The sequence below is a fragment of the Pteropus medius genome, unplaced genomic scaffold, assembly GCF_902729225.1.
Source record: "Pteropus medius unplaced genomic scaffold, Ma_sr-lr_union100, whole genome shotgun sequence".
Taxonomy (NCBI): Eukaryota; Metazoa; Chordata; class Mammalia; order Chiroptera; family Pteropodidae; genus Pteropus; species Pteropus medius.
The window spans coordinates 4,749,116-4,775,238 of NW_024342647.1; the positions used below are offsets into that span (position 1 = coordinate 4,749,116).

At 47.9% G+C, this 26,123-nt stretch overlaps 1 protein-coding gene across 1 annotated transcript in view; it reads right to left on the reverse strand.

The window, feature by feature from the left end:
* PAPPA (pappalysin 1) overlaps positions 1 to 26,123 on the reverse strand; it is a 219,355-nt gene that overhangs the window by 14,369 nt on the left and 178,863 nt on the right. Inside the window, exons 18-20 of the mRNA XM_039866768.1 lie at positions 18,076 to 18,223; positions 12,775 to 12,884; positions 4,244 to 4,315 (exon numbers count right to left, since the gene is read on the reverse strand). Of these exons, the coding sequence (XP_039722702.1) occupies positions 4,244 to 4,315; positions 12,775 to 12,884; positions 18,076 to 18,223 (330 nt within the window). The remainder of the gene's footprint in view (positions 1 to 4,243; positions 4,316 to 12,774; positions 12,885 to 18,075; positions 18,224 to 26,123) is intronic.

Here is a 26,123-nt window from a genome sequence, read left to right on the forward strand (position 1 = left end):
CAAACAACATGTGAGGTAGGCATTGCTATTCTCACAATTACAGATGAAGACTCTGAGGCTCTGAGCAAGAAAGGGACTCAGCCAAGATCACACTGGCAAAGGCAGAAGAATGATATAAATCTAAGTTTGGTTTTTGTTTGTTTTTTTTTACCATTCTAGGCTCTATCTACCACTTACTGGTTTCTTTCTTTCTTTTTTCCCCCCTGTGTTCCTCCAACTCTGTGATGCTCTAAAGAAGAGGGAAAGATGATGGAGTTAAGTCACTACTGACATGAACCCAGAACCATCTTAGGGGAAAGTCTGGAGTCTCTGCAACCCCCTAGCACTTGTATTTCCCTATCTGAGCACGTAGCAAACTGCCTTCTATGGTCTGTTGATATGTAGCTGGTGCAAGACAATGAGCTCCTCAAAGACATGGGCAATCTCCAGTTCATCTTTGTCTCCCAATCACCTAGTTTAATGCTGGGCACATCTTTGGCATCTTAGAGATGTTTTTTGAAATGGAATGTAATTATATTGGCCTAGAGAAAAAGGCAGTTGCCAGGGCTTTAGAAAATCTGGGTTCCAGTTTTCCAAATTTCAGCCAACTGGGTGGTTATTTGATAGTTTTGGTTAAGTGGTTATCTTCTCTGGACCTCAGGGTTCCCATTAGTAAATAAAGAGGCAGGGTTAGTCTACTAATTTCTCAAAGCAGTGAACATACCCTTCCTTTCTCCCATCAAAGGCAATACTGTGTAACATTGAATATATAGAAAGCAGATGAAAGTGGAACCCCTCTCATTAGAGTTCTGGTAGGGATCTCTAATGCTCAGCGACTCACTGCTGGGAAAGAAGATGTCATCAGTTGGCTACAACTGCATCCCATCATGACCCCTTCCCATCCTGAATTCTTCATCCCACTCCAAGCTCAGAAGAAGTCTACCCTATAAGGCATCCCTGGCTTTTGCATCTCTGCTCCCAGTTCATTGAGTTTTTGTGCCCCCAACTCATGATGCCTGATATCATTTCATCACTGCCCTATTAGTGTCTAAAAAAAAAGATCTTAGCAAGCCAAAGCCAAATACAGGCAAGAGCTGTGCTCAGGTGTAGGGGTTTGTGTGTGTGTGTGTGTGTGTGTGTGTGCGCGCGCGCGCACGCGCACGTGCGCGCGTGCATACACATGGCTGTGAGCACACGTGTGACTGCCATATGACTGCCATAATAAACATATGATTACATTTATATTAGAGCAGAGGAACAAACGACGAACAAAGGATAAGCCCTTTGCTTCTCTCTGTGCCTTAGGAGATCGGCCTGTGGGCTATGTTCTTTATGTTCTGTCTCATATCATATATAAGCAGACTAATGTAGGAAACCAAATGTCCCTTCTTTAAAATGAAAGTAACTGGCTTGCTAAAGGAGTAGCTCAGGAAGAAGAAGAGGAAGAGAAAAAAGATAAATGAGAATGATTTTTTTTTTAATTTAGCCCCTAAAAAAATTTCCAGACTCATCATTAGCTATTCTCCTCTACGTGCCTTTTCCTGCAGCCACATCTGTCCATCCATCCATCTACCTATCTCTCCATCTATCCATCTATTCATACATCTTCTATTCAACTCCATTTATTGAATGCCTACTGTTATACATATGCTAAAGGACATAATAGTGAGTCAGTATAGAGTTCTACTCTTCTAGATCTTACACTTCAGTGAGTAGGTAGACTTTAATCAAATAATCACACATGTAATGGGCCAGTTTCAACTCTGATGAGAGCTATGGAAGAAAGCTGCATGATACCATTCGCATAAAGGGTAGAAGGATTTGACCTATTCAGGGAGTTTCATGAAGATGTCCCTGAGGAAAGGATGTTTCAGCTGAGATCATGAGATGAGTGGGAGTCAATTAGGGTGAAAAAGGGAGAATTTCTAGAGAAAGGGAATAGCATGTGAAAAGATCAGCTACTTAGAGATTTCTCCTGTCTCCGGTATTTCTCATGCTGCTACTTTTACTAATAATGTGTGCAGGTAAGCGATTCATCCTTCGAGACCTAGCCCAAACATTGCCCCCCTAAAATGCCTTCCCTGACACCCCCAAGACGTTCTGTGCTTCTACAGCTTCCTGAACTTGTTTGGTTATAGCTCTTGGTACCTGTTTTAAAATGGTCTCTTTAGTTGTCCATTTCCTTTACTGTACTGTGAGTTCCTTATGGACAGCAATGTGTCGTCCATTTTTTATGTCCTAGATTTTCTAGCAAAATGCCTGGCAATTTGAGCAAAATATGATCAAATATGTTAAATGTTTATTTAGTAAAATGATGGATGGATGGATACATGCATGCATGGGTAAATGGATGCATGGATGGGTGGGGGGCAAGAAGATACCACAGATCACCCAGAGAGAGCGTAGTTACTGTTTTCACTTTAGATTATTTTATTCTCAGAACCTGGAAGAGAGTTGGGCAAATAGGCACTCAGTGAAGCTTTCATGAATGAGGGAGTGAATGACCACTCTGGACATGGCTTGGGGTAGAGGGCTGGGACATCAGGGGTCGCAAAACCATTTCTCAATCTTGTCTACCTCTAGGCACTCCAGGTTGATGGCTCCTCTCCCAACCCAGCATTTGTGTCTCTTTAAGCATACTTTTCAACCTCAGACGAGAGACAAACTGTTAGCTCTAGGCTGTGGAAGAAAGGAGACAAGAGGCCACCTGCAAGGGCAAAGGCGATAAGCATCACTGGCAGGGCTCAGAGTCTGACAGGTGAGGGTCTTTTAGGCCCCGGTGCTGAGTCAAAGGAGGGATCGAATTATGCTGTCACACTGCCTCGACCGCCGACTCAGCAGAATGAGTGCCCAGGTAACTCAAGCTTCCTTTTCCTGAAATGCTGGACTTATCCAGAGAGATGGGAGGAAGCAACGGCCACATGGCCTTGGTCTCGGTTTTGCTATTTCTGGCTGACTCGAGAGAATAGGGGTTCTTAAAGACTCCAGTGTCAAGTGCCCTGAGAAGATGCCACGGGAAGTCCCTAACCAATACACAGAAAAAAACTGTGTGACCCAGGGATTGTCTTGTGACACTTACAGGTCAGGGGATGGTTCAGGGACAGGACATGGCTTAGTGGAGAAAAAAAAAAGCACCCGCCCAGAAGTCAGGAGATCTGGGTTCACGCTTTGGCTCTGTATCTATTGTGCTGTGCAAACTTGGGTCAGTCCATCCTCTCTCTGGCACTCAATTTCCAGTCTACACAACAAACGAGTAGAGTTAGATCACTCTAAGAATCCTTCCAGTTTGAGCATTCCGTCCAATTTTAGACCAAATGCTGTCTAGGCCCCTGTTTCCCCATATTTAAAATAAAAGGTCGGGTTTAGGTCATCTAGAAGAACACTTCTGGTTCTGACATTCTAAGAATTTCATCAAATACCAAATTTTCTAGAGCACAATTTATTCCTTTTCACTTGCATTTTCCTGAGTGTGCTCTGCTCCATCCTCTCCTCCCCCCAGAGATTGGGACATCCGCCTGGATGGGGTATGGGACTTCCTTTTCACCACCAGCTGAGGAGAATTATGGAAGCATGGGGGTGCAGAGAAATGTCTTTTAGTTCCATGAGCAGTACCCTCTTGAGAACACAGATGACATCCCAAGTACCACACTCTTGTTCCACCTCAAGCCTGTCACTGATACAGAGACAGATCTCCATAATGCCAAGTTCCAGGGTATGGCTAAACTGTGAAGCCAGAGATTTGAAGGGTAAGAGAATATTCCATTTTTCAGCTCAGTAGTTGGGTCTAAGGTGTCCATATTACTTTTGGGGTCAAAGAGCAAGTAAATAACAAACATGTGGCAGAAGAAAGTGATATGTAAGATGCTCATCAGTAAAGTGAGAATTGAAAAAAAAAACTGCCTTGTGTGGTTCTTTAAAGGTTAAATATGATAATCTCGGTAAAATGCTTGGCATATTATAGATGCTAAATCAATATGGCCTCCCTCCCATTCTCCCTTAGATGCAATATTATGCTGAACACAGGCTTAGGAGGCAGAAAATCCTGGTTTAGAATCCTGACTCTGTTACTCATTAAATGTATTTTTTAGTATGTTTGTTGATATCGCTTGTCCAACATCAATTTTATCATCTGTAGAATGGGATTGCTGATTCCTGTTCAAGAAATCAGTTAAAGGGATATTTACAGCATCACTAGGTACAGTAAATGGTAGCCATGATTAATATAACAATAACAATAACAGTAGGATCCTTTGTAGGGACTCACCTCACAGCCTTTGACACAGTGAATCAGAGCAGGCTGAGGATACCACTTGAGACCAGCCGTGCAGACAACTCTCTGCAGAGAGAGGGAGAGAGAGGTCAGATGGGTTCAGGGCTGGGAGGGAGCCAACTGTCTGTTGGCACGCTGAACCAAACCACCTCTTCTTGGATCTTCAGAGTCCTGACTTCACCTTGGCATTTACATGGAGGATTTGCCCAGGCATTGCAATAATAGGAGCCATAAGATTAAAATAATATTTGTGTTTGCCATAGGTGTCATGATTCTGTATTTACCTGGCAATAAGGGCCAAAGAGAAGCAGAATTGGAGGATGAAGACAGGATCAGAAAGGCCCTTTGGAAAATGTGTGGCTGATGTCTGACTCCTGAAGACAGTTGAGGATAAGGTGGGAGGATGGAGGAAGGATAGAGTGTGTGTGTATGCGCTTGTGCGTACATGTGTGTGCCTGTGTGTATGCGTATGTGTGATTGCATGTACGTGTGTGGCTACAGCAGGAAGATGGGAGAATGGCATGGAGCAGGGAAAATGCTGCGGGCCACCTTTCCAGGACCGGGAACACATTAAAAAGACACATTCTTTGGTGCTGCCTTGGATCTAATGAATACAAATCTCTGAGGTCAGGGCCTGGGACACTGCATTCTAAAAACAAGCCTCCAGATGATTCAGATACATGCCGCAGTCTGAGAGCAGTGAGCTGGAGGATGAATGAACTACCCTTTGGTCCGGGACCCTTGGAGACACGCCGCCTGCCCGCACCTGCTGCCATGCCGTATGGGCCCGCTCACAGCTCTCCGAGGTTGCCTACACTCTCCTGTCCTATCCCTCCCTATGACGCTGTGTTTGCTGCTCTCCTTCCCTGAATGTTCTTCCCCATCTTGTCATCTGGAGAAACTTTATCTTTTAAGTGCCTGCTCAAGTCTTGACTTTTCCTGTGGTGCTTTCTCTCTCCCACTCCTGGGCAGAGCTTATAAGTATGCATATATGTATTTATTTATAGCCCCCTTTAATAATAATAACCATTGTTATGATAATGACAACTAAAATGTATTGAGCGCATTCACAGTGCTAATTACTTCATGCGTTATCTTATTTATTTCTCGCAGCCATGCAGTGACGTGGGCATTAATCTCAGGTCATGAGGACGATAAATTCCCCAAGCTCCAGAGCTGTTAAGTGGAGAAACCGGGATTTGAAACCAAGCAACTGTTTTTAGAAATGATTTAAGGCAGCTCATAACATCCAACATGATGATAATTTTTAAAGTAGGTGAAAAAAAGATAAAACTGGGAAGAAAAAATAGTATCAGGAATGGGGCTAACATAACCTTCCTAGAAGATCCCTTCTCTATTCTATCATAGATACTTTGTTTTCCATGCCAGATTATAATAATTTCTTTAAAAAAAAAATAAATGAAATAAAAACGGCCTCGAGGCAAATGCTTAGATTTGCAATGAGAAGCAACTGTGTCAGGGACCAGCCACGTAAGGTCTATATTGCTCTCCTGGCTGAGTGCCACTTGAATAATTTTAATTAAATGAACAGTCACATGGGCCAGAATGTGAAAAATCCATGTGACCAGCCCATTCTGTCCCTGAGGGCAGACTTATATGGGAGCCAAACTGTAATTAGGTTTCTTGGTGAGCTTGGAACAAAGGGAATCGGGTGACACCAAGGGCTGGCTAAGACGGGGTTGGGCGCCTTTTCTCTCAGCCTCACAGCATCTCTGGTTCGCCCGTGGATCTCCCGTGTGTAGGATGGTGCCTGGTACATGGAGAATGCCCAATAATCATTCGTGTTCTAAATAAATGAATGGATCCATCTCAAAATATAGACGATTTTATCAATGGGCGATATTTTCTTTACCTGTCTTCCTTTCTTCTGGAGCATCAGAAGAACATTTGCAATGCCTAGCATGGTGTCTAGTTTAGAGGACCAATTTAGTGTAGAGTAAATTAAATTAAGGATCTTGGATAAACAACCTGCCTGGAAGATCTGCCAACCAGTCTTGCAATGTGAAATCTATTACCTAGCCCCGCTCCCGCCTCTATTGACACTGTCTACCTTCTTCCAATACATGTGACACGATGTGATATATGGGAAAGACTTCCGGCACTGAAGTGCAACAGGTGTGGTTGCAGTTCTTCTGACTCGGAATGGCTTGGGACATTTCTGCTCCAAGGCTTGGTTCTCCTATCTGTGAAATGGGTACTGAAATGTCGTAGGCTTGTTATAATGATGCATTGAGATCTATGTTGTGGGATGGTTAACCTCGGACCAATTCCTCAGTGTTCTGGAGGGCAGGGCCTGGGGTTTTAGACCTCTCTGTCTTCTTACAGAACCAGCATGGAGCATAGCAAACACATGCATGTTGACCAAATGAAGGGACGTGAGTACCTCCAGCATTCCTCCCAGCTCAGCTATGTTCTTGTCCCCAGCTTCCCAGCCGTGGGGCCAGAAGTGGAGAGAATCACCTGCTTTCATTCTCTGGGAAACTTCACCAGACGCTCTTCTCTGCATCTGAAAGTCTGTTCCCAGCCCCAGTTCAGGAATGTTGGAGGGGCACTTGGTAATGGCTCAAGCAGTAGAAAACAGCAGGGTTAGGATCCACTAGGGATTTGATGCCCATCCCTCTCCCTGTTTATTTGAGAGCTAATTTAATCCATCTGTAGGAGTGTCTTGGTGTGGTTGTACATGTTTCTGTCAGCTGAGGTTTACCTGACGTGAGTTCAGAGAAAGGACTTTTATACTATCTGCATGAGTCTATTTATCTTTCCAAGGCGTTTGGATTTTCCACTATTCCTTGGGGCTGCATGCCCCACCTGTCTCACTATAGGGACCCCTCTGTATGCGAGGAGAACTGGGAAAGGGGACAAGCAGCAGGAGCTGAAGGAAAAGCTAGGCTGTTTACACCAAAAGTTGGGCAATCCCAGATGGGGCCCCTCAAATGTCAGGCTTGTTCCTCTTGACACCAGTGAGATTTCTAGCCCAGTGAGAGCACTTTCAGAGCAGGTTTTGTTAACCGCTTTCAGTTCCTGCCTTGGTGCATACGAAGAATACACCGTCTTTTCCTCCCGGCTTCGGTGACCATCGGCATCAACACCACCGCCGGCACTATTATCATCATCATCTCCACCACCACCACCAATAACACTGGCACTGCCACCAACAGCACCACCAGCAACACCATCATCACCAGCACCAACACCCTCACTACTACCATCACCACCACTGACGTCATCACTAACTCCGTCATCACTATCCATATCCTCATTAACACAAAATCCTCTTTTATGCAAATAAGATAGTCCGAGCCCTGTGCTCAGAACTTTCATCTATTTAATTCTTACCGTAACTGTGAGATAAGTACTATTTTTGACTCTGGTTTACCCAAGAGGAAACTGAAGCCCAGAGAAGTTAAACAACCTGCCTCAGATCATACCTAGGCAAAGACAGTCAGGAATTAAACTGGCATCTGTCTGATTTCCAGGTCTATACCTTGAATGCTATGTTCTTCTTCAAATTCCCCTAGCCCCTGAAGCTGTAAGTATAAAACAGCTTACTCTTTTGACTGATGGAAAGTCTCAGATTCAGAAAGGTGGAGAGGCTTTGAGATAAACCTAGAAGGGGGCAGAGTGTCTGAAAGATGAACCCCAGAAAAGATGGGCCCCAGAAAGAGCCAGACATCTGAGAAAGCATCTGACGAGCACCCCCCCCACCCTGAGGCTCGGCACTGACACCCCTCCTGATACTTTCTAAGATGAGCAGTCTTTTCTCCTTCATTTTTTCCTTGATTTATAGGACCTTCTGTGAGTGAATTACATCATTTAACTTATATTCGCCCTTTGTTGTCAATTCCTGAGCTTCTGGCTTTCTCCTGGGTAAGCCTTTTGAAAGCCTAGTCATTTTCCACCGTATATCCCAGGTATGTGAAGAATATCTGCCATTTCAGTGGAGGTGCACACTCAATGTTTTTGAATGAATAAATGAACAGATGAGCAGACGACCAAAGGAAAGAGTGTGTGCATGAGTGAATGAAAATCGCTGGATTCTGGTCACATGTCTCTATCCACGGGCTCCCCTGCCAGGGCATGTAATCTCTCCTTCTCCACATAAGATATTCAGTAGGAACCATTGCACCTCTGACCCTTAGACACTTGGCGGATTTTCCACGGTGCTAACTTCTCTCCGAGGAATGAATTCTGCACCTTCATTTGCAAGTGTTGCATATGTTTATGATTTATAATGTGAAAGGTGGTTGCCTTGCAGGATGGATGCAGGAGCATCAGCCCTGGGTTCAAATTCTGTTGGAAACGTTTGGTTTGGCACACAAAGTCCTTAACAGAAGTCAAAGTGATTTGCTAATAGATTTTGTTTTAAATGAGAGATTTCATATTTTAAAGATTCCGCATTTCTCGTACTCAAGAAAAAAATGGAAACTCCGGCCACCCTAGGCCCACGTGGCCACCTCGCCACATTCAGCTAGAGCTGCTTCGTTTGGAAGCAGCATAGGTCTCCTCGGTTTACCACAGTCCCCACCCTTCCCTGCAGTCTCTCCAGCACTGAGCCAGGGGGCATTTCAATCTGTCCTCGAGTTTGTATTGTCTCCTTTATTAGATTAGAGGAAGATTTCTTTGTATCCCTACCACTTTCAAAAATGCACCTGTGGGAGAGAGGGAGCTGCATAGGAGGAATACTTTAAAATAACAGACAGAATGTTTTTTTTGTGTGTGCACGAAAGCAAAACTAAAATGTTTTCATACACCTGAAATTAATATGATCTTATATGTCAATTATACCTCAATTTAAAAAATAAGCAAAACCAACCAAGGTTGCCTTGGTACGTGGGACGCTGCCTGGCATGGGAAGTGAAGGACTCTCTGGGGAGTTAGAAAAATCGCCCCCAATGTGAGCACTGGTTTCATGACTAGGCACAACATAAATGTGTATCAAGCCTTATGCTTAAGATCAGCATGTAAGTTTATCTCATTAGGAACTAAGGAACCTCAACGGTATTTGTAGTCTTATTTCTTAAGTGGGTGGCATGTCCATGAGTGTTTGTTATATTTTCTCTTAAGTTTTTCTGAAATATTCACAGTAAATAACACCACTGCCACCATCACCACTACTACTGGTAATAACAATAATATACCTAGATATTAATACCTAGGTATTTAGCCTGCTTCATCCATTCAGCCCACCTGCCTGGTTCCTGTAGGTATTTGAATTTGTGACTCTTGATTTAGGCCTATCTCTCGCTTCACAGATGGGAAAACTACAGCCTAGAAAACTGATAAGATTTGTCCAAAGACGTACAGCAAAGAGGAGCCTGGGCTTTAACTAGAACCTTTGCTACCTCACTCAGCAACCATATATACTTAGTGAGCATCTGCTCTGTGCTAGGCAATGAAGGGCATATCATGGTAAATGAGATGACCACGGACCTGCCTTCACGAAGGTCACTGTTCTATCTAGCATACAGTCTAACACTGATCCAACACACGTGCAGTAGTCATGACACATGATCTCAGTGGCGCTCTCCCATCCACCTAAGTGGTCATCTCCCATACGTGCCAAGAGGTATGCGTGCTTAAGATAGAGCCTGTCATGTGAGAAGCACTGGTGGTGGGCTGCAGCGGCTTGCATGGGCGACACTGTGCGCAGTGACAGCAACTTGCAAAACGTGACATCTGCCATGGTGGGAATGTTTACACCACAGTAACTGGCAAATGCTACAGATCAGAGATCGTTTTTTGTGGAGAGCTTGCTGTTAACCATTTACCAGCACATCTCTGGTACGATCAGTAAATGTTTTGCCTTTGTTATTATTACTGTACGTTCAGGAGAGGCTGGAGTGAACTGCAGTATTAGACTGACCTGGTCCCCCTTCAATTCTTCTTAGGCAAGTGGCTTCCACCCCTGAGGTTCCATTTCCTCAATTGAAAAACCGAAGAGACTAATTCCCACCTCACAGGTGTCTGTGTGTGTGTGTGCGCGTGTGTGCGCGTGTGTGCGCGTGCGTGCGCATGCACGCACTTGTGCACATGTGGTGGGGGTGGGATGCAAATAAAGGATCCAATGCCCGATGCCCAGTAGGCATCCATTAACTGTCAGTTCTCACCTCTCACTTTCTTACCCTGGGGGCGAAGGTGACAGGAGTTGGAGCAGAGCCGTGCCCGGACCATCTACCTCGCACTGGCACTCAGAGGCAGACCCTCGGGAGGAAAAGCTATCCAGGGCGCGCTTCTGGACGCCTGCACCAGCAGCCCTGTTTCTGTAGCTCTCGCCACACCGGGGGCGCGGGTGCAGCAGAGGCCAGCTTTTCTGCCGTATTCCTGGAAATCATCAATCTCTGCCCTTCGCCCTCCTCCCTTTTTCTACCACATTTTTTTCCTCCTGGATAATGAGGCCTCCGGAGACCGGTGGAGGTCTGAACCTCGTTATGGCTCTCTCGGTAGGCCGGCATCAATAAAGGCCGGCAGACCAGGGAACTGGGTGGGGGTTGGGGCAGGCAGGCGGCGGGTGGGCAACTGGGGAGGGAGCTTGCAGGCTTTCAGATCCAGGATTTATTTCACTGTGAATTATAGCTGAACTCTTTTAGTGCCCGGGGCTCACAGAGGGAAGGGAGGGAATTCACCCCGGGGCGGGGGGCAGAGAAAAGGCCTGAGTGGGACCGGGCCAGGGGACATGACCTGGGCCAGACGACGAAGCCCCACCTCCCACCCCGGTACTGGACGTGAGGGTGATCTCCCGAGTCTGCCCTGTGTGGGGTGCATTCCCCTACCCTTGGGTGTGTGGGGGTCCGGGTACGGTAGAGAGAGGGGAGGTACAGCGAGGAAGGAGCTGCCAATCACAACCCTGGCTCCGCCTCCTGCGTGCCCCTGGCCTAGTCCCCTCCCTCTCCACTCCTGAGCTTCTGTCTGTAGCACGAGGGGCTTCTACTTGGGATGGCCAACCTCCTTGGGATCCTGACACATGGGCCCTGTGCGAGCCCCGGGTGTGTGCGACACATCCGCATTCGCTGGGTCTTCGGCGAGAATCTACGTGGACTCGGTTAAGAATGGGGAGAGGCGCGTTGAGTGGAGGAAACGGGTGAAGGAGCATGAGCTCAGGGAAGCTGGCCTGTCTGCAGTAGCTGCAGGGGGGGAGTCAGAGGCAGAGAGAAGGAAGGATGGACATGGTCATGGTCGGTGAAGGGTGGGTGGAGGGAGGCGGGGCAAGGCCTTGGAAGTGCTGGGAGGGGGAAGAGAAAAACAGTGAAAATAGAGGCAGGAAAAGGAAATAAAGTTGGAGATAGAGGTAAGGAAGAAGTGAGGAGAGGGGAACACTGGGGTGCATCGGGGAGTAGAGGGGGCTGGCCAGGTCCACAGGCCCAGAGTGCTGAGCAAGCCCTCGCAATCATGCCCTCAGCTCATTTGAGAAACAGTACACCCCGTATCGGGTTCTGCCCAGCTATCCAACCCCAGCTATCCGGGCCGCGATCTGCAGCTGATCTGCAGCGGGCAGGCAGACAGGGAGGCCTCCCAGCGCCCCAGGAAGAAGTACTGGTGGAGAGGCACCTCTGCCTCCCACTTCCTCCAGGGGGAGGAGCCGATGCCCAGAGCTGGTACAGGAGGCCTGAGATACACACTGCCCTGGAGGACAAGAGTGGGGTCCCACGTCAGTTCTGGGGGGCCTCTGACTAAATGAGGGACACAAAGGAAAGTGGGAGTGGCCAGCCCCCAAATGGACCAGGCCATGCCACCGGCTGCCAGGAGGCGAGGCCTCCATAGCCTCTTGCCTGGGCAGGTCATCATGGTGCCACGGGAAGAGCATGACACTTGGGCTCAGGCTTGGGTTGGAGCTCACACTCTGGGCCCATCACTCGCCCCTGAGATCTCACTGTCCTCAAGCAGAGAATACAGACAATGCCTTCCACTCTACTCCGTACATTCTGAGATTGAATGCTGTCCTATGTGCTAAGTGCTGGGTGCACAGAGTAGGTGCTTCATAAACAATCGGTGTTACTACTTCTCCACATCACTTATTAATTGCTTTCCACCAAATAAGTAAAGCATGGAGTAAGACACCAGAAATCTAGGCCATGCAATGTGGAAGGCCTTCCAAGAGCTTGTACTAGACAAGCCCAGCAGCACCATTTTTGTAACAGAAGACGCGGGTGCTGTGCACACCCAGGAACACGCATGATTCTGTGCTTTCTATTTACGTGTTCTTGGTGTCTTAGTTTCCTCATCTGTAAACTATGAACATCAGTCTTCTTATTCCTAGACTGTCATCAGCACTCAGTGGAACAGTAAATAAAAGGTCCTTAGCACAGGGCCAGACAGAGGGAAAGTATTAAATACTTAAGAACTGGAGAAATGATTATTGCAAACGAGTCCCCACCCCACAGGGATGTGTGACATTTGATGATGATTTAACAAATGTAAAGGGACTAGTGCAAAACCAGGGCACAGTAAGTGTTCAACATGGTCATCTCCCTCCCCTTAGCAGCCAGTGAGCAGCCCCTGTCACTCACCTCCACCCGTGTGGGGTTCAGCCAGTGGGGGATATCCCGTACGGTCACGTTCACTGGCAGGATGATAGACTCGCTGTTGTGGTCCAGGCACGAGGTGGCACATTCCGACCCTGAAGAGAAGCAGAGTGTGAGGCAGCTGCTCAGCACCATCTCTTGGCACCCATGGGCTGCTCTCAGGAAGTGTGGGCCCTGCCACTTCCTGGTCCCCAGTGGACTGGGCCATCCCACCCCGGAGGGCAGTAGGGAGGAGCAAACTCCCTAGCACAACTGCTTCTGGTCTCCCCGACTCTATTCTCTTGTCTCCAGTCCAGCTGGCACCCATCGCCATACTCACAGGCCCTGAGCCCGGTTTGGTCTTGCTCCTCCGCTGCTTGAAAGCTTTCCAAGGTTCCCCACATCCAGGACAAAGTCCAGTCCCCTCTGTCGGGCGTTCACGGCCTCCCATGGTCTGGTCAATCTCATGTCCCACTAACCACCTTCACGCTTTGCTTAGTCCAACTGGCCTGCACTTGGTTTTCCATCTGAGTCCCACACTTCCTCGCCTCTGTACTTTGCTGCTCCTGTTCACTCCTTCTCTTGAATCATCCCCCATCTGCCTTCGCACAGTCAAATCTTAACGGTTCTTCAAGGCCCAGTTCAAATCCTCCCAGAAGCTTGCCCTGACTTCTGAAGCTGAGTGAGGGCAGTGTTTGACACTGAGTCTCGCTCCTGTGTTGGCCCTACCCCACTGTGCCACATTTCCATGGTTACAGAGATGCCCTGGGAGGACAAGGATGAGGTAGGTTCATCTCTGAGCTTAACGTGGCACCTGACATGCAGGGATTCTGAGTGCACAGTGAGTACCTGAATGGAACACCAGCTTCTTGGCCACACACTTTCTCCTCGCACGGGGCTTACACACACGCCCTCCTGAGTGCCTTCACGACCTTTCCCACTCTTCTTCAACTAGTGCATCGCTCATCACCCTTCAGACCTCGATCCAGTGTCACCTGCTCAGAGAAGGCCTCTATGCTTTCCTGGCAGGCCAAACTCCCTCAGAGGCATCCATCACAGCATTTGTCACATTACCCCTTCCCATTGGCTTTGGTGGCTTTCTTTTTAATATCCATAGCTCTCTTCCCTGCTGGATTGTAATCTCTGTGAGGCCAGCACACTCTGTGCCCCCCATTCTGTGCCCAGAGCCTAGGCTGTCCATGGCAGATGTCAGACACTCAGGAATGAATGAAAGAGAGAATAAGTGAATGATGAATAGGCATTTATGAAGGAATAAGTGGGAATGTAAGAGGATTAGTGAATGGATGAATGACTGAATACACAGAAAGGACTACAAAGAAGTGGGAAAAAATGAATCAGCTAATGAGTCAGTGAAGGCACAGATGACTAACAGGGCCAGAGTTAGGACACAGAAGCCCTCGGTCCAGGGATTTCTCGGTGAAGACAGCTGACTTTCAAGTTCTGGGTTGGCAATTTGACTATAATTTGGCTAATTCAGTCTCTGCCCTGAGCTCACCCATTCTGAAAATCAAGCCTATTCCATGAGGTGTCCCCAGGACTCCAAAGCCTATTCCATGAGGTGTCCCCAGGACTTCATGTGGACGAAGAACTGAGGTCTAGGAATCTGAGCAGGGCCCCGAAGCGGTCATCCCCCTGCCTCAGTGCCAAGACCACGCTTGAACACTACATGGTTCACGAGATACAGTCAACTCTTTTTTAAAAATATTTTATTCTGTTAGCCATTCTAAAGTCTCCCTTCCAAACATATGTATATGTGTGAAAATGTCTGTATTACACACACATAAACATACATGTACAGTTGTACATATATACACGGACTTATATATGCATACGTAGTTCATCTATCCAGTCTCGTTATCCTCTTCAAGGATAAGAATCTCAGTCTAAGAGATTCACCAGGACTGAAGAGGGGGCAAAGGGGGGGCGGCGGATGCAGGTTCTAAATGTGTAGAACCTCTTCATTTTAAACGTGGAGCCCAAAGAGAGAGATTCCTGCCTTGTTAGGTGTTTTTCACATGTTGCTCTTTCTCCTGCAAATCTGCAAATCCAGCCCTGTGAGACCAGTGTCATCACACCCATGTCACAGGTGAGAGAGCAAAGGATACGGAGCTCCGGTTACAGAGCCAGCGAGCAGAGGGCCATGAACTAGTACCCTGTCTCTCTGACTTGCAAGCACAGTGATACAGGTGTGATGGAGCCACACAAAATAAAGAGAAGTGGAGGCAGCATTGGAAGGGACCAGAGACAGGCGAAGGGCTAAAGGAGAGATAAGAGATGGGGGGAATGCAAAAAGACCAAAAAAAAAAAAAAGATGAGTGATGAGAATAAAGGGGAAAAATGCCGGGGAGTCAGAGAAACTCAGCACTGCGTGCTTGTCATGGGATCACTGCTCAAGGAGTTTTGAGGGAGCAAGGACGAGGCAAGGCTGCAAAGATAAAATTATTCTGAAAAAAGAAGGCGCAGCCTCTGAGAAACAGACAAAAGCTGTCTTATCCCAAGAGGGGAGAAACAGGAAAAATCCAGTCAACACAGGAGGCCACTGCTGCCCTGTGCGGCAGCCCTGTCTTAATGTCTCTTGCTCTGCGGCTGGCTCCCTCCTCTGGTCCCCTCCCCCACTCCTGGGCAGCTCTGGGCTTCAGGACCAGGCTGCTGTGTTGTGATATATGAACCCTAATTGGCATCATTACAGCGCGGTGATCTCACCAGGCTCCTGCCTCTCCTTCCCCAGAGGAGCACGCAGGGTGGCAGCCTTGGTGGCGGTAGCAACTTCGTAAAGGCTCCTAACTGCCACAGAAGCCTCCTTGTGCTGCTTGGGGAGGGACCCAGACATACCCTCCTGCCCCCAAGCCCAATACATACCAACACATACCTCACCCCTGTTTACAAGGCCTCTGATCAAGAATCTCTCCTTGGTTAGGTGGGCTCTCCCCAGGGAGGGGCTCAGCCTCGGAGGGGATCTGAAAGGCCTTCGGAGGTGAGGAGAAGAGGGAGCTGCGAGTCCTCAGGGAAACCTGCCTCACCTCTTCCTGCTCCCGCCGTGTCCCCACTGAGCTTTTTATCTCAGTTCCCTCATGTGCCCCCACCCGCCCTGGATGACCATGTTCTTCAACGAGCCGTCTGCATGGCAGCGGGAGCACAGGGTGCAGGGGACGGAGAGGAGATTCGGGCGCTAATGTCATATAGACTTCTGTCCACTTCTGCTTTGACCATGAAAATGCTCAGTGGGAAATGGAATGCTGCTGACCGTCCTCTGCCTACTTCCAGACTGTCCGGGGTATTACGGCTCATCTGGTTGTGACATGTGGATACGATGTATGCACAAAGTGGCCACGTGATGTCCTTGCGTACGTGTGTGTGAGCTCTTTGCCTCTTGTGCATCTTTCTGAGAGTTTGATATGTTTGAGGGCATAAGATGTGGTTGTGCCTGTGATGTATGTGTACTTATGTGTCACATTTGTGTGCATGCTATGTGAAGCTATGTGTTTGAGTGATGTACTCGTGTGGCATTTGGCTGTTGTGTACATGTTAGGCATGAGTTTACTGAATGATGCGTGTGTTTGGGTCTGTTTCGTCATTAAACATTAGTACTTGTGTATATGCACGTGTGAATATATTTGAATGTGTCAGTGGATATAGACATGAAGAAAGTCTGTTTTTATAGTTTTGTTTTTTTTTAATAGAAATAATTTAATCAGTATTTTTCTTCCAGGGGTGCTCATGACTACCAGTCATGAGTATGACTGAATATTCATTCGCTTGCATATCTTGAGTTGGGAGTGGGGACCATACCACAGATGTATCTAGAGCCACACACACCCATCAGCAATGATGGAGAAAAGCATCCCCTGGGAAATACCAGGAGTAGGCTGTGGAGTAGGAGGGATGACGGACTTGGGGCAGGTTCTGCTAACGCTACTCAGTGTCACTACGCTCCCTTCTAGAACGTCCGTACTGGCAGGTCCTATGAGATCCCCACTCTCTGCAAATCTCCTGTCAAGGTCCTTGGACTGGTGGTTCTTTAGGGTCTGAAAGCACCTCCTACATCATCAGAATGGGCCACCACGTGCCTCGGTGTGTTCTGACCCCTGCAGGAGCAAGTCCTGCGGACTAAGTGCAGAGAGGAGCACAGACTCTGACTCTAAGTTCAGGTGATGAACTGCTGCACTCTGAGGCTATGTGTGTCCATCTTCAAAAGGGGGAGGTCGGGCCCCGCCCACCTCAATGTCCAACCACAGGCCCGGCTTCTGGACATGAAGCGGCGACTCCTGTTTCGCTGGGTGCAGAATGTGTTGGCTCCGAGTGACTGGGAGTGAGCATGTGTACAGATAACCTTCTGCTCCAGACAGCCCTGGTGATTGTCTCATAAATCACACTGGCCATGAGAAGGGACATTCAATTCCCTGGGCTTTTCATCATGGTCAATTAGGGAATCAGTCCAAAAGGTTAGCATCACTGTCCTCAATTGAGGTCGTCACAGCGTGTACCCAGTTCCCCAGAAAGCCTCAGCCTGAGACGAATGCATCTGTCCAGACGCCTGGTTTCAACCACGCAAATGCCCGGCATCGAACCCAGGTCTCACCTCACTGCGAGCGCTTTGCGAACTGGCCTATCACCACACAAACAGCATTTTGAAACTGCTATTTATCCTCATTTTGGAGGTGACTGGGACACCATAGGAAGGACTCAGGCTCTGGAGTAGGACAGATTGCAGACTTGGGGCAGGTTCTGCTAATGCTTTGAGTCTCAATGTTCTCATCTGTTAAAGGTACTTGAGAGGATAAGATATGATGTTCTAAAGTGCTTGATGTGGGCCCTGACCCATAGTAGGTACTCATGAGTGATTAGTATCATGCAAATTTTAAGATTAATATTAAAGGCAGCCACACAAACCACTACTGCTTTCCTAAATATGATGTGTGCTATCGTATCTCCTTCCCCCTGCCACATGGTTCCTTTTGTCTGGAAAGTCATTTCTTGCCCAACAAGCTCTTTCTAATCCCTGTTTAAGTGTCCTTTCCTCTGAGAGCCTTCTGTGTCCCCAGAGGCACCGATCAGCAATTCTGTACTCCAGGGTGACTATGTGCGCTCCCCTACCACGGCCTCTCTCACATTTGTGCCCTTTCCTGTCTCTGGGAGGACGGGGTCTGGTCTCATTCATCTCTGTTTTCCCCAGCACCTCACAAAGGGCCTCACACGGTACAGGTGCCCAACTACCCAGTCAAGCACCAGTCTGAGCTCCCAGAAGGCCCTGCCCCTCCCGTGGCTCACCCAGGGCACCCACCGTACCTATGGTATAGCCTTCAGGGCACTGCAGTTTGAGGTTGCTGTTGAGCTGGTTCGGGGCCGAGCACTGGCCTTGCATCTCCTGGCAGATGTGGAAGGAGCCACTCCAGGTGCCATCTTTCCGGCAGTGGATGACATTGCTCCCACGTCCCTGAACACCACAGAAACACAGTCAGGACCAAGAGAGACCCCCCGACCCTCAATAAGCTTTTCAAAATAAAAAAGAAATCATTTCTCATCTCCTCAGAGATCTGAAAGTGTTCTCTAAAATTTCTTAACAATGGTGGAAACCCAATCACCCAAAATAGAGACATTTTTAATATCTCCATTTTACAGGTGGGGAGACAGAGGGAGGCCTCAGCGTGGGAAGGACTGGCCCAAAGCTTCTCTGTGAGCCTAACTCCCAGGCTTCCTAAGTCCTAGATTAGTGTTATTTCAGAGATTTCAATCAGAGGAATTTGTTTCATTGGTTGTTTTTTAAACTTTTGATTTAAGAAGGTAGGGACCCAAGTGTACCACAACTCGTACAGTGAGTAAGAGCAGGGGTCCTGTTGCTGCTCGTTAGGAGGCAGGTACACCCCAAAGCTTGCTTCCTCCCAGCCAGTGAGAAAGTGACCCATGTTAGGGCTCTGCCATATGCGAGCTCAGCCACCTCGGCCACCTCGGCCCAGCTGAGCAATTTTCTCTTCTGGGGCATTTACTTCCTCTCCTTTCCCTTCCCTTCCTTCCTTCGGCATCACTCCGTTCTATTCCGTTCGGTTCATCCCATTCCATTCTTTCTGTTCCAGCATCTGTGCCCTTCTTCCAGTTCTTTAAAATAGGAAATACCAAGTTCCTCGAATCTTTTGCAAAGAGGTAGAGAAATGCAGCTTGCAGACACAGTCCATTTTCAGAGCCCCCTTTCAATGTCTAAGGTTCTAACGGAAGGTCCAGCTCTGTAGAAATTTCAGAACTGCCCCTGAATTCAAGGGCCATTTCCCAGTGCTCACCCGTGCCCACTCTTGTGGGGTCCAAAAGTAAAGCGAGCCAGTATCTGCTTCAGTGAGCCAGGCAGAAAGACTCATGTGAGCAGCCAGCCATGTCCGTATGACTGTGCTTGGTGACAGTGCTGTGAGTTCATGGGAGTCACCGGTAATGAGAGGCAAACAGGGAAGGCCTCTTAGAGGCGATAGATTGAAGAGTTTTCAAGGATGCATATAACGAGGATGGAAGCACATTTATGGAAGGCCGAAGTGCACGTGCAAATGCGAAAAAGTGTAGTGAGCAGCAGATTTCCACCCTCCCCCCTCCCACACACTGTGTGGTTCTTATCTTGTGACTCAAGGGAGAAGATGGGGGAGGATGAGCTAGTAAGGCCGATAAGGTATGGGGCCTTAAACGTTAGCTTACGTCGGGACTCTACCCCTCAGAAATAGAAAACCATGCATAGTTTCTGCACAGGGGGTCCATCTATCTGAAAACAAGTTGTATATTCTCTCCCTCTTTCAAGCTTATGATAAGGAGAGAAACTGAGGTCAGAGGAGTTGACCGTGCTCCACCAGTGCGACAGTCTGTGCCATGGCTCCCACGCCCCTCAGCTTCCATTTAAGTTCCTGTGTCTGGCCCCCGTAGGCTCCCCAGCCTTAACTCTGTCTAATTCTCCTGCTTGTTGCTCCCTACGGCACCTCCACCAACCTTGAACTTGAGTTGAAATTGCCCACATTCTTGCATGCCCCATCAGCTGTTTCAAGCACCACGTTCTGTGCGCACTGCTCCTCCTGTCTGCTGTTCCCTCCCCTTCGCCTTCTTGCCCAAATACATTATCTGGCACAAGCCATCCTGTCCTAACGCCATCCCAGTTCTGCAGAGCGTACTACCTTCAGGTCTCTGACACGCCTGGCCTCTTCGTTTATCATCTGTCCCATCTAGATGACAAACTCCTCAAGACCCAGGATGGAGCCCTGCTCATATCCACGTTCTCAGGGCCTCCCACAATGTTGAATAGGTCCTGACAGCTCAGCCCATTCACTACTCAATAGATATTTTTATTCATTCAAGAACAGGTTGTTTAACAAAAGATCAGATAAATAGGTAGAGAGTTTTGGAATGAATCTGTTTAATAAACAAGAATATAAATGAATGCATGGATGTGGACATAAATGAATAAGTGAGTAGATAAAGAAATGAGCGAAGGAGGGAATAAATGAATGAGCGCATGCATGAGGAAATGAATAAACTCTTTGAAAGGGCTGATGCAGGCTGAAGCTCCCCTGTCTGAGAAAACAGCTTCAAGGAGACAGGATTTAGAAAAGAAAAGGGGGCCCCTCTCTGAGCCTCTCCTAGGCCAGCACGAGGAGGGTTCGATTGCAGTGGCCATGAGAGAAGGGTGGCCCATCCCGAGTATGCAGCTGTGGGATGACTTGTAGAGTCCACCCCAAGAGAGTCTGTGTGAGCTCAGGGAAATTTTTAAGCAGCATCATGTGGCTTCAGAGAACCCCGACTCTCCCTCCCAGAGCCCCAGGCCCCAGGCCCCATGATTCTGCTGGGCTCTCAAGGGAGTGGGAAATTGACCCCAATTTCCTGTAGCCTTGGCCTGAGCCTATGATGCATTTGGCCTGCAGCCCCTGAAGGGCTGCAGACCTCAGCACTACGTGGGCCAGAGCTGGCTGGGGAGCTTGCTTTGCAGCCGAGAATGTATTAGAACTAGCTGGAATCTGCTCGGGGAATTTCAAACTGGGAAGGCTCCACCATAAAAGGTGGGAGCATAAAGGCACTGGTCTCGCTGCCTCCAGTCTCTCTCCCTCCTGCCCAGTGCATCTGGCACTTTCTGCTGCTGACTAAATCTTCTTTTAAAAAGACCGCTTCCGCTAAGATGTCTTAGCCTTCCAAACAAGGCATGCTCATAGGCTGGAAGTCCAGGGTTTCCACAAGGGAACCCAGACGACACGTCTAGCCCCATCTCCTGCTGTGTGCGTGTCCTTCCATCTGGTCTCTAGGTCGCCTTGTCTCTCCTGCATGCTTCTCTTGCTTCCCACCTCCACGCCTTTGCTGCACAGCTGACCTTCTGGAGCCTCTCTGGATTTCCAAATCCTCTCTTAGGACTAGATCTCGGTATAGTCAGGGCTTTCCTACTACCACTGAGTGCAGATCCTCAGAGTAGACCCTTGATGTTGAGTCTGGTTGGACAACAGAAGACCTGACATTTAACATGCAATCTGGGGAGGCCAGAGCCCACTGGCAGGGAGCCCACTGGTATATTTGGCTCTGAATGCACAATTCTGCACACGAAGGTAAAATCTCTCACAAGAAGGCTGAGCATTCTGCCTCCCTGTGCCTGTGCATCTATCTGTAGAAAAAGCATGCGGTGCTCTTTTGAAGTCCCTTTGGCTAGACAGGTGCACAAAGAGCTGAAGGCTTATAATAATTGTATGATCAAATATTATTGGGTGCTAAGTATGTTCTGCACATCTCAAAATCCTTTCAAGAATGTAGTCAAGTAGAAAATATGTCCCTTTTGCAGATTTGGAAACTTAGGCTCAGCTAGAAAGTGAAAAATTAAGTCTTGAAATGATGCTAGTGTAACAGTTAAGAGTATGGACTTAAACCAAGCTGTCTGGGTTCAAACCCCATTTCTACAACATCCTATCTGTGTTCCTTCGCTTGTCTATGCCTCAATTTCCTCAACTGTTAAATGGGCATGGTGTCTGAGTCATTATGAGGATCGAGTTAGTCTACGTGAAGCATTTAGAGCTTAACACACACATTAGGAGTTCTAAGTAGCTAAGGTTCTTAACTAGTCTGTGTCTAAGAGAACTTCACAATCAATCAACTAAACTGTCACCCACATTTTAGAATTTATAGCAGCCAGAACGTGGAAGTAATATGCCCAGTCATGCAGGCTGCCAGTGCTGGAGCCAGATCTCTTGACTGTAAGCCTGTGTGACTTTACTGTGACAGGAAGGAACAAGGAGGAGAGAGGAGATGACTTCTTCTACTTAGTAGAAATGAAAATAAACAAAATAATGGCAGTGAGAAATGTGGCAGCAGCAGGGCAAGGCAGGACCGAGAAGAGCAGCGCTGGATATGAATACTTAAGCTCCAGAGGCAGCAGGAGCCTCAGTATGACATTAGGCAAACCATTTTACCTCCCTGAACCATAGCTTTCTCACCTGCAAAATGGGATGGTGATGGCAGATGCTGTGGGGCTTCAATGAAGTAGTCTGTATAATGCATTTAGTCCAGAGATTGGCATGTAGTAAATGCTCAATAAATTGCAGCTGTGATTAATTATTTGCTTCTGTTCCAAGCTGGTGCCCTCATCTATGTTTGTTTCCTCTAAATTAGGTACAGGATTGACATGTAAACCCAGGAGTAAGAATGTGCAGAAAATGTGGCTTATGGGATGAATTGGTTAGGGGATCTGACACTTTAAGATCTGACTCTGCTGGTAACTTGCTGTGTGACTTGGAGTAAGTCCCTTCCCGTCTCTGGGCTTCAGTGGCGCCATCTATAAAATTAGTGGGGGAATCTCTGAGATTCTGCACACCACAAACTTCACATGGGTCTGTGATGTTTCTGACTTACTCTGGGAAGCTCTGGGTACATGGGCAAGCACTTGACAATGCTAAAGCTGGAAGCGGCCCCTGCTTGTGGAGGCATTGCACACGCTGTGTCCAGAGCAGAACCCATGAAGGCAGGGCCCACTGCCCATCACTAGTGGCAGAAACACTTTTACAGGCACCTCGGTGATCGTGTAATAAACTGGGTGCCCTATTGATTCCACTCTCGCCCCCCTGGCCCCGCTTTCTTGCTCCTGTAGACTCTGTGTATGCATCTCCCACAGACCCTGTCCCCATCCTGAGAGGGCCCACCCTCTTAATCACAGAGCCCCCACCATGCTTCTCACACAGATCTGAGCCTGAGTTATCACCTCAGACAGCGCAGGAGCATCTGAGCTGGATGAACGCGGAGATAATTAGCGGTTTTCTCCAGTGGCCTGGGATGGAACCTCTGCCCTTTGCCACCAGCTTGCCCTGACAATGTCTGGAGGCAGTGGGCATAGCAGAGCTGTGCAGTCAACACTACCTACCAACTCGTGGGGAAGCACTTAGCCTCCCAAGCCTTCTTTCCTCATCTGTAAAATGGGCATATTGTTTCTTTTTCAAAGGTTTATTGTGAGTTGTCAAAATAAGAGAAAGTTTGCAGTCTGGCATCCAGGAAACACTTAAAAATTAAAGAATAAGAACTATTATTAAGGTCCTCTGTCTTCGTTTACCATACTACTACTATAAATTCTGGAGCTGAACGGTTCAATATGGTAGGTACTTTACAAGCGTGGCTGTTTACATTTAAATTTGAGCTATTTAAACGTATATAAAATGTCATATTTAGTCGCTCAGTCACTCTAGCCATGTGACAAGTGCTTCACAGCCACATGTGGCTAGTGGCCACCACACTGCACGGCACAGATACGGAACGCAGCATAAAGTTCCACTGGGCAGTGCTATCTAGAGAGTCTATATATTCTACAGATCGGGCTTCCCTGTGGTTCATACCAGTCTCCCATCCCCGCAACCTGGCCTCATGCATGATGATGCCCCCTTCTCTGACTTTGTGGGGCTGACTATCAAGTCATCGTCTTTGTGTTCAGGTTCGGTAGGAGCCCACATGGAACATCAGAGATTATTCTCCACTAGAAGTGACCTTGAAAGCAGGCTAGTTTATTTGTGCCATCCCCAGGGCTGCCAAACTTGTGGTGGCACAGGTTGTGTACTGCACAATTCCAGGGCTGCTCACAGACATACCGTACTTCTGTTACCGCGTTTAATCCTCACAAACTATGAGGTAGGTGGTATGATTACCACCCGCCCCACTTTATGTATGAGGAAACTGACACTTAAAGAGTTAAATAATTTTCCCAAGTCCTCCAGCTAGTAAATGGTAGAGCCAGGATTCGAACTCAGACACCAGATCCAGCATCATACTGGCTCCCAAGGAATGAATAAAGTGGAGGTTTTTATTTGTTAATTTGCTTTTAGTGGCAGTGAGAGAGAGAATGTGAATCTCCCCTACAATAGCCCCTGTCCTCTCTGCCAGGATCTGGAACTTGTTTGGAAAGCAAAGAATTCCCGCTCCATACAAGCTGTTTGATTCAAGACGCTCTGGGCCGTACGTTTCTGTCGTGTTTACAGGCAGCAAGAGGGGATCTGAGGTGAATACTAGATTTGGCTCTCAGTCCCCTGGTCTGAGGGTAGAGGAAATTCATTTGCAGTACAAACTAGCAACGTCAATTGTATCAGGAGCCCATTTGGCACGCATTCCTTCATTCTTTGAGCCGACAAGCAATACCCTGCTCCTTTGCGTCTAGCCTCTCCGCCGGCTGCCAAACAGAACTGCTCGAGTCGCTTGATAAATTTACATTTTCCTCTCCTTTAAATACAAACTGGCCATGAAAGGTACTTGGCAAGCCCCAGGCAGACTGGGTTTCAGTTTGATAACATGACCACGGCCAGAATATTATTTGGCTCAGTAGTCGGGGTAACTGTTAGCAACAGTTTTATGTAAGGGAGTGAGAGGGAAGTTGATCGGCCTGCATGAGGCCGTGGTAATCTCTGGCCTTTGCTTGTTCCAGCACCGGCTTCTGCTTCCCTGGCAGGCAAGGATGGGAATGACTCGGTACACAGACATCCATGAGTGTACACTGTCAAGGATTTTCAGGTAGTACCTATTGGATTCGGTCTGTCCACAGTTGGGGGGACCTGGGTTCTGATTTTGACTCAGCTGACATCAGCCGTCACCTTTGGTGGTTGAGTGACTTCTCTGAATCTTAGTTTTCTGAACTAGAAAATGAGGATATTGGTCTGGTTGCTCACTGCAGCTCTTTCTCAGGCCCTGTTGTTTCCTGAGCCCTTACTTGGTGCCTGGCACTGTCCCAAGTGCTGAAATCACAGGGAAGATGAAAGGTGTGGTTACAGGCTGGGGGAGGGGTATAGCGGGCATTATGGAGCACAGTGTCCGATGCTCAGAAGGGGTCTCCTGAGGAGGGACACTGAGCCCAACAATGGAAGGAACATCATGAAAAGGTTCGTGGAGGAAGGTGTGCCTGAGCTGAACTGTGAAGGATGGTTAGGAGTGACGCAGCTGGAAAAGGTGCGAGGACCCCTTTAATAGAGAAGGCAGAGGAGACAGCCATCTTGCTGGTAATGAGGCGAGGTCTTGAATGCCACCCAGAGGACTTGAGATTTTGTCCTGAGAGGCAAGTCGCTAGTTCACAAGGGCCGTAAGCTGGGAAAATGTCATGATCTGATTTATGCTCTAAGCAAACCAGTCTGGCTGAAATGTAGACACTACACTGGAGAGAGGCAAGGATGTAGAAGCAGGGAGATCAGGAAGCTGTATGGCGGCACAGGAAAGAGATGCTGGTGGCCTGAGTTGGACTGGTGGCATTAGAGGCAGAGAAGAACAGCTTCAGGAGGTGTCTCAGAAGGAGCATGGGTAGAACTTGCTAGTTGTTTGGATGTGGGAAGCAGGGGTGAGAGGAGGTGAGGGTGGTGGTGTGCTGGTACCTGGTATTTGGTAGACACTAATAACGACCAGTAAGGACTGGCTGAGGGTGAGACCTGCACTGGGGCCCAGCTGGCTAAACTCTGGCCACACCTGGATGAAGATCCTTGCACACTCGTGAGATGTGCAGCTTGGAGCAGCAAGCCCTAACTGCTCGGGTCTGTCAAGGTGGAGCTCCTTATTAACTTTGGTCTTCTCTGGAGCCAGCTGGCTTCTCATCTCTCTTTCCTTTTTCAATTCCCCACATATCTTTTTAAGGAAGGGGAGATGTGTGAGGATTAAGGAAAATTCATTCACGCAACTCCAGAAAGGGTAAGCAGGAGTATTGGGCCTTCTCTCACATATATGTGGATTAAGATAAAATTTAATTCCTGCCATCTTCTTCTTCTCGTCTTCTTTTTTTTCCATCGTATTCTCAAAATTGTACCTCTAGTCTAAATATGACGCCCTTTCTATTTATGCTTGAGGATCCAACTTATGTCTTAAGATAGTGGTAGTCTTGTGATCTT